The following is a 19,012-nucleotide window of genomic DNA, read 5'->3' on the forward strand; positions in this document are numbered from 1 at the left end:
ATTGAAGAAGGAAGAATATTATAATGTTTATGTACAGGAGAGTATCCCTGGCAAGCTGCTCTATTGAAGAAGGAAGAATATGATAATGTTTATGTATGCGGAGGATCATTAATAGATAACTCTCATCTTCTAACAGCAGCTCATTGTATCATACAGTACAGGCAAATTTCATTTTTATTATCAAATTATTCTAATTTTAAAAATATGACTAATATGTAAATTATTATGGTTTAGATCTGAACAACTGAGAGTAAGGTTGGGAGAATGGGATGTAAACAATGACAGTGAGTTCTATCCAAACCTAGAGTTAGATGTTCTCAGTATTCGAGTACACCCTGAGTACACTCCAGGAAAATAAGATTTTTAAAAACAACACTTCAACTGTTCAGTTATTTTAAATAAAAAACTACTATGTTCATATCTTTATAAAGAAAAACTTAATTAAGTTTGAAAATGCAATCCTTTTATTAATTTTAAAAATAATATAAAGGTTGAAATCTTATTTTTGTTCAGGGAATCTATACAACGATATTGCGATCATAAAACTTGACGGGTTCATAGACTTTCTCCGGAACCCTCACATATCTCCAGTTTGTCTTCCAGATCCGTTCCAGGTAGAATACAGTACACGTAACTCCAGTTTCAGCTAGTATACAGTACACATATCTCTAGTTCCAGGTAGAATACAGTTCACATTTCTCTAGTTCCAGGTAGAATACAGTAAACATATCTCCAATTCCAGGTAGAATATAGTACACATATCTCCAGTTCCAGGTATAATACAGTTCACATATATCCAGTTCCAGGTAGAATAAAGTACACGTATCTTTTGTTCTAGGTATAATACAGCACACATATCTCCAGTTCCAGGTAGAATACAGTACACATTCTCCAATTACAGGGAGCATATAGTACACATATCTCCAATTCCAGGTAGAATATAGTACACATATCTCCAATTCCAGGTAGAATATAGTACACATATCTCTAGTTTCAGGTAGAATACAGTTCACATATCTCTATTTCCAGGTAGAATACAGCTCACATATCTCCAGTTCCAGGTAGAATGCAGTAGGCATATCACCAGTTTCTGGTAGAACACAGAACATCGACATCATGTTTCATGCTAGGCATTCTTCAGGATACTTTAGTTCTAGGAAGAATACAATATACATATCTCCAGTTCCATGTAAAATACAGTACACATATCTCCCTGGTTCCAGGTAGAATACATTACTTATATCTCCACTTCCAGGTAGAATACATGGTTCACATATCTCCAGTTCCAGGTAGAATACAGTACAAATATCTCCAGTTCAAGGTAGAATACAGTACGCATATCTTTAGTTCAAGGTAGAATACAGTTCGCATATCTTTAGTTCAAGGTAGAATACAGTACACATTTCTCTAGTTCCAAGTAGAATACAGAACACATATCGCCGTTTCCAGACAGACAATACATCATTCTCATTCCTATTCCTCTCATTCTTTATTTCCGTTGTCTCTTCATCCTCATCCCAACATTACTTTATCATCATCCCTAATCCTCTCATTCTTTTGACCCGTCGTATTCATCCCTTATCCTCTCATTCTTGCAATATCCTTGACCCTTCCTAGAAATCCCTAAGGCACTATTTCACAATATTATTTGTTCCTTCATATTAATCCCTAATCCACTATTTCACAATATCATTTGTCCCATCATATTAATCCCTAATCCACTACTTATCAATATCATTTGTCCCTTCATATTAATCCCTAATCCACTATTTTTCAATATCCTTTTTCCCTTCATATTAATCTCTAATCAACTATTTCTCAATATCCTTTGTCCCTTCATATCAATCCCTAATCCACTATTTCTCAATATCATTTGTCCCTTCATATTAATCCCTTATCAACTATTTCTCAATATCCTTTGTCCCTTCATATTAATCACTAATCCACTATTTCTCAATATTATTTGTCCCTTCATATTAATCCCTAATCCACTATTTCTCAATTTTTCTTGCCCCATAATATTGATCCCTAATTCTCTATTTCTCAATTTCCCTAGTCACATCATATTAATCCCTAATCCACTCATTCTTAATATCATTGACTATTCATAGTAATCCCCAATCCTTTATTTCTCAATATATCCTTTGTCCTTTCATATTAATCCCTAATCCACTATTTCTCAATATCCTTTGTCCCTTCATATTAATCCCTTTTCCACTATTTCTCAATATCCTTTGTCCCTTCATATTAATCCATTAATCCACTATTTCTCAATCCCCTTACCCCTTTATATTAATCCCTAATCCACTATTTCTCAATTTCCTTGCCCCTTCATATTAATCCCTAATGTACTATTTCTCAATATCCTTTGTCCCTTAATATTATTCCCTAATCCACTATTTCTCAATCCTTTTTTTCATATTAATCCCTAAGTCTCTAATTCTCGATCCTCCATTCTCTTTTCTAAATACTCTTATTCTCAATTAATTGTTCCTTAATCCTTCCCCATAATCCTCCAGGGTATTATATTATATTTATATTTTGATCATCACGAGTTAAAATTTTAACTTTAATTCAGATCTTCTTTAATACTTTTTCCATTTAAATTTCTTAAAACAATTCTGATATTTTCTAAACCTTGTTTATTTAGGAGTTTACAAACTACCGTTGTTTTGTGTCTGGGTGGGGAAAAGATACTTTTGGAGACGGAGGAAACTATCAACATCTTCTCAAGGAAGTTGATGTACCTGTTCTAGATTCAAGAGATTGTCAATCCAAACTTCAGAGAACCAGGCTTGGACCAGACTTCTTCCTTCATCCAGGTACACTTTGTATCCAGGTCTACTTTGTATCCAGTTCTACTTTGTATCCAGGTCTACTTTGTATCCAGCTTTGTATCCAGGTCTACTTTGTATCCAGTTCTACTTTGTATCCAGGTCTACTTTGTATCCAGGTCTACTTTGTATCCAGTTCTACTTTGTATCCAGGTATACTTTGTATCCAGGTATACTTTGTATCCATTTCTACTTTGTACCCAGATACACTTTGCATCCAGATAAACTTTGTATCCGGGTACACTTTGCATCCAGGTACACTTTGTATCCAGATAAACTTTGTATCCAGGTACACTTTGCATCCAGGTATACTTTGTATCCAGATAAACTTTGTATCCAGGTACACTTTGCATCCAGGTATACTTTGTATCCAGGTATACTTTGTATCCAGGTATACTTTGTATCCAGATATACTTTGTATCCAAGTATACTTTGTATCCAAGTATACTTTGTATCCAGATATATTTTGTATGCAGGTCTATTTTGTATCCAGGTATACTTTGTATCCAGGTTTACTTTGTATCCAGGTCTACTTTGTATCCAGGTCTACTTTGTATCCATGTTTACTTTTTATCCAGGTCTACTTTGTATCCAAGTCTACTTTGAATTAAGGTCTACTTTTGATGTAGGTCTACTTTGTATCCAGGTCTACTTTGGATTAAGGTCTACTTTGGATTTAGGTCTACTTTGGATGTAGGTCTACTTTGTATCCAGGTCTACTTTGTATCCAGGTCTACTTTGTATCCAGGTCTACTTTGAATCCAGGTACACTTTTTATCCAGGTCTACTTTGTATTAAGGTCTACTTTGGATGTAGGTCTACTTTTTATCCAGGTCTAATTTGTATTCAGGTCTACTTTTTATCCAGGTCTACTTTGTATCCAGGTCTACTTTGGATTAAGGTGTACTTTGGATGTAGGTCTACTTTGGATGTAGGTCTACTTTGTATCAAGGGCTACTTTGTATCAAGGTCTACTTTGTATCCAGGTCTACTTTGGATTAAGGTCTTCTTTGGATGACTTTGGATGTAGGTCTACTTTGTATCCAGGTCTACTTTGTATCCAGGTCTAATTTGTATCCAGGTCTACTTTGTATCCAGGTCTACTTTTTATCCAGAGCTGAAAACTTTTGAATGGGATATCCTTAATCCTGATCGGATAATTAATCTGGAGATTAAAAATGAGAGGAGAACAAGCAATATTTAATCTCGAGATAAAGAAAAAGAGTGGATTAAGCATTAATCCCGATATCCACCATTCTAAAGTTTTCAGCTCAGGTATACTTTGGATTAAGGTCTACTTTGGATGTAGGTGTACTTTGTATTCAGGTCTAATTTGTATCCAGGTACATTTTGCATCAAGGTAGACTTAGTTTCAAGGTATATTTTGTTATATGCAGGTATACTTTGTATCATATTATATTTTGGATCAATGTATATTTTGTATCCAGGTATACTTTGAATCGAGATATAATTTTTATCTAGATACCTATATATGTTAGGTGATCTTGGTTTTTCTGTTTGATTGAATGTCAGATCATAGCTAACGAACCCCCTGGACCAATTTGCCTCAAATTGAGATCGGGGAACTTGGTGTAACCAAATATAACAGATATAACCAAGAAACCAGGTTAATGATTATATCCTAGGGTTTATCTGTGCTGGTGGAGAGGAGGGAAAGGACTCCTGTAAGGGGGATGGAGGGAGTCCTCTAGTTTGTGAAACTGCTGGAGGAGTTTGGAACCTGGCAGGTTTAGTGTCCTGGGGAATAGGATGCGGACAGAAACATGTTCCAGGAGTTTATGTCAAGGTATTGTAAGCATATTTCATTCTTTAGATAAACGTGCTAAACATAAGTTCTAATGAATATATTGACGAACTATAGATAGATACTTTATTTTTATCAATATCTGAGTATTAGAGGAACTGTAAAAGAAACATTTCATAGAAATAACATCTCAAATTTTTTTCATTTTATCTAAAAATTCTATGTTTTTCACACTTTGTCCGACTTATCTTATTTGTTTTATCTAATAAATCTTTTTAATCTTATCTATATTTCAGGTCAACTACTATACGAACTGGATCCAGGAGTCTATGTTATCTTAAATCTCAGGATCTTAAAACTAAATTGGAGAAAACTTTGAAGAACTTAGTTTTTAGAAAATCTGTGAACATTTTCAAGGTTATTGAAAAGTACGCTAAGGGGTTCTTGAAAAAGTGTGAACTCTTGAACAACAAGTTAAGCTTTGTTATTTTTGAATTGACAGAAAATTAATTCTCCACATAAACATTTTCTTTTTGGATTTATTATATATTGTTTAAATGATATACCTATATCTAGGTCTTTTTATTTGCTGAACTAGATAATGTCTGATATGGTACCATTCACGCCATGTTGATTGCGTATCAATATAATTTAATTTATAAAATGCTTGAATCGAAAATTTTTGTTTTCTTTAAATTGAATAAATGTAGAGTTTTGAGTACAAAGTGCAACGTGTTTTTATCAAAGAATTAAGAACCGGGGACTTATTCCGAGAAAATGTAATTGACGTGTATAATAACATGTCAGATAATAAAACTAATTTGGTAAATACCTTAGAATGACAAAATTATCTATTTATTCATTGTAATGACAAGTTTTACTACGTAGTTTAATGTTAAAAATGTGTGCTGTAAAATTTATAACGTATCCCTGACTTAATAAAACCATGTATATTGTATGTGATGGGACTATATTAAGTTATACAATATTATGTTTACTTTTGGTAGAAAAAGGAAGACGATTTAGCGCAAAATATATTTAATTTTTAATCTCAAACTTATTTTAATAATATTACTACTCGATATTTTTAACAAATTACACTTTATTGTGTACATGATAAACAACAGAGAGAGTGTACAGCTTTAAAGATGTACAGGTACAGCTGCACAACCGTACAGCCATAGATTAATTAACAATAACAGATTGGACACTACATGTAGTCTTTTAAGATTTAGAGGTTTTTCGTTCACAATAACCCTGAGGCAGAAGCGCAGGCAGCGCATGCTCCTTTCTGTCTTGTTATTCAATGCTGCCTGCGTGGAACTCCTATGGGCTTCTGCCTCATGGTTATTGTGAACGTGAAACCTCTAAATCTAAAAAAGACTACATGCAGTGTCCAATCTATTATTGTTAATTAATCTATGTAAACACTCTCTACAACAGTTAAATTGTCTAAACCTATCTGGACATAAATGAAATCTAATAATACTTTTAACTAATACGTTCAACTGAACCTCTAGTTCTTTCCTCGTTTAAGAACTGCAGCTACTAGAGCTGCTCCGCGTCCAGATCCGTCCTCAGAAAGGAGAAGATCAAACTTATAATTAACTCCCATCATCTGAGAAATTCTGCTCTGCATCACGTTCTTGAAATGCGGATGGAATCTAAAAACATAATTTAATAATAAAAATCTAAGATATGAGTGTCCAAAAAAATCAGGAGACAATATCAGGACCAACCATCTTTTTTAACTAACTCTGAAAAGCTAAAGAGTGTATATACAACATGTATGCGTTTGATTTTAAGAATCGTGTCTTACACAAACTCAGATGTTGTTATTCTTATATCTTTAAAACTCGATATAGTAGACCTTTAATAGTTCAAACTATGAAATCTGTTGAATCAAATAGACTAAGTTTGAGAATATCAAAGTTTTACACCAACAGGTTGTAAAGACATAGGGATTTTAAAAATTTGAGTTTGTGGCAAAATCTCAGTTCCTTTTTTACTATACCTCCGTTCTAATTGTAATGTTTTTTTGGGGGAAACCCTGTTTTGGTTTGCGTTCACAATATACATATTTCCTGTTATATGGATAAAAGTCGCAAAACACAATTTGGAAATCCCAAAACAAGAAGATTCCGTTAGCAATTGTTTTAGTTGGAATTCTACTTTGTCTTCATGAATAAATGCCCCGTGGATCAAAGACGATATCTAATTCCAATGAAAGAGCTTTTATTTTTTATATTGAGTGCTTTTATTTTATATGCTTTAAATTTTTTTTATTATTTAAAAATGTTGAACCTGAACAATGATCCATCGATAGCAATTACAACATCCTTGTAATCCATCTTCTTGAGTAAAGCAGTGATCCCTGCACTAGCCATCATACTAGCACGCCGGCTAACCGACTCACATACAAACCTAGAAATTCAAGTCTAGGCTTGTTATAAAATTGCTGGTTTTTAAACATCCATAGGTTAGCTGTAAAAATGTCTTTACCAAAAATATTATTATCAGTGATAATTTTTTTTTGACAGAAAGGGGCAACAATTTGACCCGGAATTTTTTATGATCCGGATTCCGGGGTAAAACAATTTACGTTCAAACTTACTAATACAAATTTTGATCGCAAGCAAGCAATTTTTTGTGAATATTTTTCTCTAGTTTAATGGATTTTCTTTTTCACTAAATTTCTAATAACTACACATTACTATTAATTCTGTTAATCAAAAAGTCGTAGATTGAAATATCAAAAATATGAAGAAAAAAACTTGTTTTAAGACGATAAGTATCATGTTTATTAGTCTACAGCTGTAAATGTAAAATATAGATATGAAAGAGTTTTGAAATTATAGAAATTAATTAGAAATCTGGAGAAAAACATTCTCAGAAAAAAGGGTATATTGTTGGCAGGGTTCGGGTACCTGAGGGCCGAGCAATCATCATCAGATATATCATCAGAATCCAACCCAACCTCCTCTAATGCTTGTCTAGCCCTGGTATACTCTCCTACTGGATCAGATTCTATCTCGGATGCAAACCTCGTGAAGAAACTTCCTCGCTCCAGGATCTTATCTCTCTCTGCTCCAACAAAGATGAGATCATCCTTCATAAGATCCACTAGAACCTGACGGATCAACTCACCCATATACATTCCTGGAATACAAGTTTTCATATTTTGTGATAAAATTTTTAAAACCAAATAACTTACCACTTATCATTTTCTCAAAAATCTGTTTTCCCGGATTAACTGACATCTCGTCAACAGCCTTATCCCACTTGGTTCGGACGAAATCTAGTTCTCCATTGTCTCCGAATGCTCCCCACTCAGTATTAACAACCATATGGTCCTGGCCCGGGAACATATTTGGGTCTAGGTTCTCTATATTCTTGATATCCTCTAGGTAGCAGGCATTAGTTCCAGTTCCTAGGATTAGACCAATCCTACACCTACTATCCTTCCAGGCACAACTAGAATACAGATACATCAACCATTTTATTCATATCGAATGTCAATGCAAAAACTACATTTTTTATTATTTTATTTTTTTAAAATTCTACCTCATGAGACATCCTGTTGTGTCATTAAGTATAGCACACACTTCTATCTTTACATCTCCTCTCCTAGCCAAAGCTTTCTGAAGATGATCGACAACATCTGTTCCCTCCACTCCTTCACAGCTGAACCCTTTGGTCCAGGTTACCAGGATAGCTTGAGCTAGACCCTGCTGCTCCAGGGGGAAGGAGAAGGTGAAACCTAGGGGTAAACTCTCCTTCTCTAGTCCACGATCATGAACAAAGTTGGACAAACACCTGAATAATATTTGGGTTCTAAATATGTGCATAAAGTTGCGGGGGGGGGGGGCTGACCCTGCCACCGCATACATATTTTGCAAGTGAAAAGGAATGGGGGAGAATGGGGAGGTCGTATCCCCTAGCACCCCCTTTTGCAAGTTTGAGAAGGAAGTGGACGGGAACGGGGGGCTGAACACCTACCACCTCATTCCTACTTGGAAAAGTATGAGAAGGAAAAGGACGGGAAAGGGATGCTTAACCCTTACCCCATCCTTCCTAATTATAAAATATTTTGCTAGTAAGAAGGGGGGGGGGTACTGAATCCCGGCAGAATGATTAATGTTCTGCTGATTTTGCAATTAGTTTAACTTTTACAGAATTAACAGTTGAAAAATGCAATTTCTGCTTTCTATCCGACAAATTATTAATCCTTACAACAAAATGTTAATTAGTTTTCAATATCTTTAACATATTCTTAGATTTCACAAGTGAAGTTTCAAGAAATAAAAAAACTGTAATAATTAAACTTTTAATAATATTCCAATGTTCCCCATGGGATACAATTATTTTTCAATAACTAATCAGTTTTTGCAATGTAAAATTTGTTTCATGCAAAAATAAAAAAAAATTAACTTAGAAATTATTTTTCTTGCAAGGGTGACATCTTTCTTTTTAGTTTGAATGGATTATATTTTGTTTTAGATGCGTGGTAAAACGTCTTCTATATTTTTCCTCAAAAATGTTATGCATAACAAACATATCTTTGTCGATAAAAATATTTTTCATACAATGGTCGAAAATCATTTTCTAACAGGTCAAAATATCCAATTCCTCAGTCACACTTACTCTGCAATATGATCGAATAGTTGTAAACCAGGACCGGTCATCACATCCTGGGGGATTGCATAGATCTTACTGTCCATCATAAACTCCTTCGACTCCGTCAGCTCCATGAAGATGACCCTGAAGTTGGTTCCTCCGAGATCAAGAGAGAGGAACTTCCCGTGCTCACTTCCGTTCGGGAGTTCGCGGACATAGGTGGGGAAACATTTCACACTGGCATCATCGTGGGTTGCTTTCTGATATAGAATACAATATTAAAGGGACTGGTATAGAATACAATATTAAAGGGACTGGTATAGAATACAATATTAAAGGGACTGATATAGAATACAATATTAAAGGGACTGATATAGAATACAATATTAAAGGGACTGATATAGAATACAATATTCAAGGGACTGATATAGAATACAATATTTAAGGGACTGATATAGAATACAATATTAAAGGGCTGGAAACTTAATTTCAATTGATTCTTCATTTCTAGAGTGACATAAACAATTCACAACCGTACCCATAGAACCTGTGTTCTATCAATAATGAATGAGATGTCCTTTTTTTTTCAACCAAAAACTGATTTTTTTTTTAAATAGTTGTTTTCTCTAAAAAAGTAAATTCCGTAACTATATTTCAGAGACAACGCAGGAAAGGTTCAGAATTATAAAATTTTCAACATAGAAAAACAGCTATATCTTTCTAATTGTGACTCAGCTAGATACAGGGGTAAAAGGGTACCGTTGTGAATCCATATATAGAATTTGAGTTTATGGCCCATAGTAATTTCCTTCCATAAGCTATAAGTTGGAATAAAAAGTGTAAAGTCATGCATAGCTGCAGATCTGTTTTTTATCCTTGAAATCTCTTAATAACAAAATATAATTCAAAACCTCAAATCTATTGTCTAAGGAAGATTACACCCAATATCTCTGTTTACAAATTAGTGTACTTCAGTTTCTGGGAGGAATATAAACAAAACATAGCCTTAGCTGGAAACTCTTGTATTAAGGATATTGAGACAAATGCTTAGACTGCTCTTTTAATCTGCAGATTAAATTATCTTATTCAATATCCAATTCTAAAATTTAACCAATCAAAGTGTCGTTTGCAAAAACCGAACAGCCAATCAGAAGCCATGACATTTTGCGCGCGACCAATGAGAGAACTCTAATTAGTCGGAACCTGCAGCAGAGACATCTAATAGAGAGAATAAAGCAGAAAATCAAATGTGTCCGCACACTCCACAGTGGGTATTTAGATTGAGTCAACGGGATAAGGGTATCCAGCACACGAGCTCTGAGCAGTTATATATTTACTAGCATGTATCTTCCCAAAAAGTTCTGACTGTCTAACCTGAAGTCCGAATTTGATAGCTTGTCTCATCTGTTGCTCTACTACATGGATATGATCGTTGTTTAATAGAAGATCTCTCACACAATCCTCGATCAATCTGCAGGATAAAATGATAAAATATAAACACCAGCTTGGGAACAAAACTAAAACAAAAACAGTTCTAACGAATTACCAAATTATTTAGGGTATAAAGATCAACGGGTTCATAAGTTATGATCTGACAAACAAACAAACAGAAAACAAAGATGCATATATATATAGATATATAGATGCAAAGATAATTATTAAATAAAATATTTTTGAATAATGGTTACTCGGTGTGGGGAGAAAGTTTTAAAAAATTGCAGGTTTTTACTTTTGACCGCTTAGCACAAACCCAAAAAAGTTTTATTGGGGAGCTCTCTCACAGCTGTGTACAATGACAAAAAAATAATTCAGTTTTCGGCTACAAACTCAAATTTTGTAACCTATAATGTCGTAGAACTTTGATATTTCAAACTATGAATTCGGCGAGATCAAATATTCAAAGTTTACATGACCATCAGGTTAAAAGATATATGATATGAAAATTAGAGTTTGTGACAAAAACTCAATTTCTTATTTTACTAAATATTAAAACATGGACCGACTTTTTGTCTTATCTTTCTGACTCTTTTTCTATTTTATAGCCCTAAAAATAAAGATTCAAAACAAAGTTTTTAACTTTAGTTAAATCTTTTCATGTCCAACAATTAAAAAAAACAGAGTTCGTAGAACATTATTGCATCTGTAAAAGAATATTAATTGAACACACGCAACTGCCACATCTTGAATCTATTTAAGCAAAACTATTGAAATAGTATTTTAGTATTCATTATTCAGTATAATAATACCAGCTTTTTCCATTTTACAACTTCTTAAAAACATCATTATTATATACTAGGCTTTAGGGCGCTTCGCGCCATCTTCAATATAAGCTTTTAATGGTGGCTCTATCTGCAGTGAGCATCTGCTCTTTGTAAAATATAAAAAAATAACAAAAAATTTCGCGGATTTTATAAAAAAATTTTGGGATTTTCTAAATTTATGGGAACAATCTTTTAAATTTTGATCATCCTCAAACCTTCCCTGGGGTCATGTGAGGTCCCACACAAAAAGTGGGCCCGATCGGTTCAGCCGTTTTGACGTTTATTGGCTACAAACAAACAGACAAACAAGCAAAGAATGTATAGATATATATCATATAAATCAATAAAATTAGTAAATAAGAAAATGTTGACACTTCGTGTTTTTGTAAATCATAAATGGGTTGAATCAATGAATGATATAAATATTGAATTAGTTTTGTGTAAATAGTTTTTGTAAAGAATCTGAGTTTTTGCCACAAACCCAAATTTTTATCCCTATATCTTTGAAATCTGATGATGCTAACCTTTAATATTTCAAACTTAAATTATATGGTATAATAGAATTTATAGTTTAAAATGTCAAAGTTCTACAACATTAGGTTGCAAAGATATTGGGATTAGAAAATTAGAGTTTGTGGCAAGAACTTAGTTAATTTGTTAATTTATCATGCCTTTTAATTTTAACTAACGCATTTTTTTCGATTTTTTGTCATGTTTAATCATTTTTGAGAATAAGCATTATTTCTAGAAAAACTAGACACATGAGAATTTAGGATCAAAACCCAAACTTTATATAATATAAGATACTATACATTTTCATCTAAATAATCCTGCAACTTATTTTAAAAGGTATGTATCGCTAAATAATATTTACTTACAATAAATGAATAATAAAGCTCTTCGCTCATATCCAAATACTTTTATGTTAGCTATAGCTGGCCAAACGGCTAGACCAAATTGGCTGATTTTTAAAAGTGAACCCATGGTACCCTGAGGGTGGATAGGCTACAAAAATCGTTAAAATTCAAATCTTTTTTAATTCCACGGACAACGCCGGGCACTTCAGCTTGTAATTATAATATATATATATATAGCATTTGCATTATATATATATATATTGTAAATAAATTAGTTTACAAATCATGGAATCGTGCCAAAAAAACGCCTGATATTAATATACAATTAAATATCAATGCATGACTCAACCTCTGGTATAGTTAAAGAAAATAATAGATTGAAACGTTGCAATTTTCATGGATTTTATCTTGAAGGAAGGGGGAAATAATCCGGAAAATACAACCGCTTACAGGTTATATTCATAGATAAAGATAGATTGCGCATAAGACGACATTTTTCATCTTGAAAGATATAAACGTAAAGAGATCTTTTAAAGATATTCCTATTATATAGATTAACTAGGTCGGTTGAGAACATTGGCTATTCTTATGTCATTGAGTACTTGTGGTGTACATGAGTTCTGTAGAGAGAAATTTAAGTTAGCTTAATCCTTCTCATGTCCTTCTTCAGTTCTCGTCAATATGATGTATTGCTCAGTGAAATATTGTTGTTCAAATGGTTAAATTAAAACACCAAACCACCCCGCTTATCATTGAAGTACACTTTGACCCCTAGAAGTATGAGTTCGCGGACTGTACAATTCTTGGTGATTTTGCGTACATAAGCTATCTATGTTTATTTATTTATCTATGGTTATATTTAAACGTTTCAAGTTTTAAATTCTTGCAGTCTATAATAAAACTTTTAAAGGTTGTAAATAAAATCCATGCAAAGGGTAAATCCATGGCAAAGGGAATTCTCGCGAAAATAAAAGGGGTTTAAAGTCAAAGTGAATGGATCGGTAATACTTTAAACTTTGGCATACATAATTTCTTGGAAATCTTTAGACTGAATAATTTGAAGGTCCAATGAACACTGAACACTGAACAGCTGGTATATTAAATTCTCTTAAGTATTAAATAGAGCTAAAATAATTCATTTTGGTCTATCATTTAACCCCTTTATTTAGTGAACACTCCCTTTAAACCAAGATTTTCGTCACAGAGTTTAGGTTGATGAGACCAGTTTTGAGTTGACGACCCAACTTAAGTTAAGTTTTTAACAGATTTAGCGACAAGAACCGAACTTAAATTCGATCTGGACTTTCAATTTCTGCCTCATGTTTATGCCTATCTTTTACGCTGTAAAATAGTTTCCCCTCATAAAACTTGAAGAATGAGAAACCTGAAATTGAACCTCCGGCCTGTAGTCAGACTCAACTATAGGATATAAAATTTGTTTTATGCTTTTTGCAGAAAACAATTTTCATTCTCTTTTGATTCTAATGTTAGTCTGAAGTTAAGCTATGTCAAAAACAGGCAATAAGTCTGTCTCTGAGTTCAACAATAACGTAATTTCAAAGATTTTTTTCTTTTATGTAAAACGAACGAATTCGAAATGGCATTTTGAGGGCACATTTTCAAATTTTTCAAATGTTCTCAAAATACAAATCTCCTTTCCTCACTTTGCGGATTGTATCTTGTTGTGACGCAAATTCAGTACCTTTAATCCCCCCGGTCTGTTCTAAGCCTTCTTTTTTTTATATTTACTGAAATCCGGGAATTCTTTTTAAATAAAAAGTGATTAACATTCATAAAAATTTAGAATCAATGATGTAACAAATAAAAAATTTAAATTTCGTAATGATTTTTAATATTTATAAATCTATAAATTATCAATTTTCAAATTTCAACATTTCTAAGAAATCTTTCAGAACAAAACATCTTTATTATAAAACAAAACATTCGTATATTTATATGTTGCGTAAAGCCGCCAAACGGCTGGACCGATTGGGCTGAATTTTTTTGTGGACACTCATGGGTGGCCGGGGGGTGTTATAGACTATAAAAAAATTCTACATTTTTTTCAACATTTTTTTTCCACGGGGAACGCCTGGCCCTTCAGCAAGTATATATATATATTGATCAGTTCAGCCGCTTTCACGTCAAAACGGCTGAAGCGATCAAGAGGTTCAAACAACATACATATTATATATATATAGATGATACGGGATAAAACTAACCTTCTTCTTCTAGTGAGCAGGTTTGGTTTATATGTTTCTAAAACCTCTCTCATCAACCCCTGGGGCAATTCATCTCTAGTTTTCGCCAACCTTTCCTTTAATGCTGATCTAAAGAAAACAAATATTTTATTGAGAATAACATGTCTTCGTTTAATCCCTGTTGTGTTTTCATTCTACGCTGCTTTAGGTTTTTAGTAAAAGTTTAAACATTTTTATGAAAATTAGCGAGAATACCAAAGAAGTAATATTTAATGTTAATACCGTAAATATTTCCAACTCGAATTATGTTGGATTAATTAAACTAAGTTTAAAATATCAAGGTTTACAACACCAGGTCGCAAAGATGTAGGCATTAAAATTTTTGAATTTGTGGCAAAGACTCAATTCCTTTGCTTTCCTCATATGTACTTGTGCGTAAAATCAAGCCTTGATAAGCCATGAGGTCCAAAGTCGTACCAATAATGTCCCAGAAAGGAATTGAGTCTTTGTCACAAACTCTGATTTTCTAATATCTTTGCAATCCAATTTCGTAGACGTTAGATATTTCAAACTATAAATTCTGTTAGATCAAATAGCCTAAGTTTGAAATATCAAGGGTTTCCACCATTAGGTTGCCAATATATAAGGATTAGAAAATTTAAGTTTGTGGCTGAAACTCAATTCCTTTATCCTCTTCTTCTGTCGAGTGCGCTGAGAGCCAATATCACTTGAATGACTTAGATTTCTGGAGCTAATATAACAATATAACTAACAAATAATCACCTAAATTCCGGCATAGTATTACTCTCCCTCCTCTTCTGGTTCAAGGACTCCTCCGACTCCCTCCTGACATACGTCCCACTCCGGGTTCGGACATATTTATCATTGTCCTTGAAACTACTGGATCTAGGATACCGATCATTCTGCTCCGACATTTCTCTGTAAAATAATGTTTATTTTTTTTATTAATTCTTAGAACTGAAGAGGGTGTTTACTGTTAACTCTAATCTAAATATATTTTTGGAAATATTTGTTAATTAATTTATTGTTTATTATTTGCTTTATTTCAAATTTGGATCCATTTTTATTAAATATCACGAATAATTGTCAATTCAAATCATGGACTCCCTGTAGAATACCAGGGACACTCTGTAGGTTATCAGGGACACCCTGTCGGATATCAGGGACACCCTGTAGGATATCAGGGACACCCTGTAGGATATGAACACCCAGAATAATATCACGGATACCCTGTATGATATAAGGGACTCCAGGATATCAGGGACACTCTGTAGGATATGAACACCCAGAATAATATCAGGGATACCCTGTATGATATAAGGGACTCCCTGTAGGATATCAGGGACACCCTGTAGGATATCAGGGACACCCTGTAGGATATCAGGGACACCCTGTAGGATATCAGAAACACCGCTGTAGGATATCAAGGAGGGGTTCCTAGAATATTAGGAACACCCTGTAGGATATTAGGGACAACCAGTAGGATATCAGGGACAATGGAAACCCTGTAGGATATCAGGGAAACCATTTAGTATATTAGGGACACCCTGTAAGTATTGTATGACGCTCTAAGTGTACTCTATAATATGAAAAATTATACTGATAAGAGTCAGCTGTACATATATTTCTAATGACTCCTACTAATAATTTAAGGAATGTAATTTCAGGTAATAAAAAATAATAAGAATAATTCTGTGTCATTCGTATTATATCATTTTTTAGAATGATTGTTTACTTTAACTTAAAAATCTATTAGGGTCACTTTCTCCCCAGAGTTAATGAGTACAACGAGTACACTTCAGGGTTAAAGTCAACAAAGTTTACAACCTAAAACAAAAACTACAGTCCACCTCTTATGTCCTATCTGCATAATCTGTGGTTTAAAATTATATTCCGAGGGACAACAAAAACATAAAGGATTTCTTTTAATCTTAAATTATTAATAACAAAATAGAGTTTTTAAACGTTTACTGAAAAACAAATGTATCGATACATTTTTAAGAACAGGTCATTGTACCTTAAGGCTCCAAGTTTGACTGATGTAATATATAATAATTCTGAGCTTATATTATTGTAAATACTATACCAGACTCCCCGCATACTTTAGAGATAAGTATACGCTGGGTAATTCTACACTAGAGGTAGGTTTTGCCTACGGAGAAATAAAAACAACCCTTTTTGTCATATTTTAGGTTGGAAACAAATCCAGTTGTTTTAAGAGTTATTTTCTTTTGAAAGATATAACTATCATAAACCCCTGAAAATTGGCTCACCATATATCTTTAATATATATATATATTTATTTAGATTAGGAAATGTTTATTCTGACCTATGTTGTTTGGAACTTAAATTCTTAATAAATATTTACGTAACAATTTTTGCAAGTTGTATATGCTATAAATATATACGCAGTTTTCTACGCAATCAGCGTATTTATAAAGATCGATGTAAGTTTCGTCAGCCGGCCTTTCTCCCAAGTTCACCTTCCCATCCTTTCTCAGGACGCTCCTTTCTCCAGGTTCTCCTGGTCCTAGGTCTCACGTCTAACTACCAACTACCCCGCGGATAGAGAGCTCAGACAGGGAAGCTGCAATAATTAACACAGTGCCACTCCTCTTTGAAATTCGGAGAAAAAGATTGCAATAATAAATCCAGGGGTTTAAACAAAACTAAACTTTGTTTATTATAAATGTGTTGTATAAATGTCTGAATGAAAGATTTCAGCTTTCTCCGTCTTCATGGCTTTCTACATCTTCCTGATATACATGCATATCTAAATATTATTTATATTTGCTTCAAATACAACTATATGTATACTATGGGACTCAGAGAAAGCTCGTCTTGGACGCTCATAAAACTTTTAATTTCGGTATTTAGAGAAACAAATAGTTTTGAATTGTTAACCTGAATAATAATACGAACGATGAGTTTTTACTTGAAAAATTCTGACCAACTTATTAAAACTAAAAACAACACTCAACGCAGTTTGAAATAAAAATATTTTGAAATATTGTCCAGGATAATCTCTGATTTATCATATTATTGTCCAGGATAATCTCTGATTTATCATATTATTGTTCAGTGTAATCTCTGATTTATCATATTATTGTCCAGGGTAATCTCTGATTTATCATATATTGTTCAGGATAATCTCTGATTTATCATATATTGTCCAGGATAATCTCTGATTTATCATATTATTGTCCAGGATAATCTCTGATTTATCATATTATTGTCCAAGGGGTAATCTCTGATTTATCATATATTGTCCAGGATAATCTCTGATTAATCATATTGTTGTCCAGGATAATCTCTGATTTATCATATTATTGTCCAGGGTAAACTCTGATTTATCATATTATTGTCCAGGGTAATCTCTGATTTATCATATTATTGTCCAGGGTAATCTCTGATTTATCATATATTGTCCAGGGTAATCTCTTATTTATCATATTTTTGACCAGGGTAATCTCCGATTTATCATATATTGTCCAGGGTAATCTCTGATTTATCATATTATTGTCCAGGGTAATCCTTAATTTATCATATTTTGTCCAGGGTAATTTCTGACTTATCAAATTATTGTCCAGGGTAATCTCTGATTAATCATATATTGTCCAGGCTAATCTCTGATTTATCATATTATTGTCCAGGGTAATCTCTGATTTATCATATTATTGTCCAGGGTAATCTCTGATTTATCATATTATTGTCCAAGGGGTAATTTCTGATTTATCATATTATTGTTCAGGGTAATCTCTGATTAATCATTATTATTGTTCCCTCAATAAATGTCAGCCAATTTGGTTCACCCATTAAGTCAGCTATAGCTAACATATAAATAAATATATCTTTCTTCTATCTATAAATTAAGCTCTTCGCTCATGGGTACCCTGGGGGTAACATAAACTAAAAAATCTAAATATTGTATAATTGTATAATGATTGTATAATTGTATAATGATTGTATAACTTGCAGTGAGAGATAGGTAATGCAAAAAATTGGGAAACAACACAGGACCGACCAAATGCAGATTTTATAAAGCTAGTTTTACATGTTCAGATGTGGTTTTTTTTGTTTAAAGATTTGTTTCTTCTTGTTCACAGTTTAATTATTTCTTCTTGTTTACAGATTTAGTTCTTCTTGTTAGCAGATTTGTTTCTTCTTGTTCACAGTTTTATTTCATCTTGTTTACAGATTTTTATCTTCTTGTTTACAGATTTGTTTCTTCTTGTTTACAGAATAATTTCTTCTTGTTTACAGATTTAGTTCTTCTTGTTTACAGAATAATTTCTTCTTGTTTACAGATTTAGTTCTTCTTGTTTACAGAATAATTTCTTCTTGTTTACAGATTTAGTTTCTTCTTGTTTACAGAATAATTTCTTCTTGTTTACAGATTTAGTTCTTCTTGTTTACAGAATAATTTCTTCTTGTTTACAGATTTAGTTTTTCTTGT

At 33.0% G+C, this 19,012-nt stretch overlaps 2 protein-coding genes across 2 annotated transcripts; one reads left to right on the plus strand and one right to left on the minus strand.

The window, feature by feature from the left end:
* Positions 1 to 27: 27 nt before the first annotated feature.
* LOC111694989 (serine proteinase stubble) lies at positions 28 to 5,614 on the plus strand (the record flags this gene model as incomplete). The annotated part of the gene is made up of 6 exons (XM_023464102.1): positions 28 to 161; positions 235 to 350; positions 514 to 614; positions 2,651 to 2,822; positions 4,481 to 4,641; positions 4,896 to 5,614. Coding segments are annotated over 6 exons (729 nt in total), but the record flags the coding sequence as incomplete, so codon positions are not given.
* A 6-nt stretch (positions 5,615 to 5,620) lies between these two features.
* Positions 5,621 to 17,091, minus strand: LOC111694987 (hexokinase type 2). The gene is made up of 10 exons (XM_023464100.1): positions 17,040 to 17,091; positions 15,319 to 15,474; positions 14,557 to 14,664; positions 10,591 to 10,687; positions 9,244 to 9,476; positions 8,164 to 8,415; positions 7,814 to 8,073; positions 7,527 to 7,758; positions 6,904 to 7,023; positions 5,621 to 6,263 (listed from the first exon to the last, which is right to left on the minus strand). Exons 1-10 carry the CDS (start codon positions 17,045 to 17,047, stop codon positions 6,116 to 6,118), a joined length of 1,614 nt encoding a protein of 537 aa, XP_023319868.1. The 5' UTR covers positions 17,048 to 17,091; the 3' UTR covers positions 5,621 to 6,115.
* Positions 17,092 to 19,012: the final 1,921 nt, after the last annotated feature.

This window comes from Eurytemora carolleeae, unplaced genomic scaffold (genome assembly GCF_000591075.1).
Source record: "Eurytemora carolleeae unplaced genomic scaffold, Eaff_2.0 scaffold210, whole genome shotgun sequence".
NCBI lineage: Eukaryota > Metazoa > Arthropoda > Copepoda > Calanoida > Temoridae > Eurytemora > Eurytemora carolleeae.

What these genes read in the sequence shown, in the direction of transcription:
- LOC111694987 (XM_023464100.1), bottom strand. An exon ending in CTGCTCACTAGAAGAAGAAG is followed by an intron (nt 10,688 to 14,556) that starts GTTAGTTTTATC and finishes TTTATCCTGCAG; the next exon opens with ATTGATCGAGGATTGTGTGA. An exon ending in ACAACAGGATGTCTCATGAG is followed by an intron (nt 8,074 to 8,163) that starts GTAGAATTTTAA and finishes TCTGTATTCTAG; the next exon opens with TTGTGCCTGGAAGGATAGTA.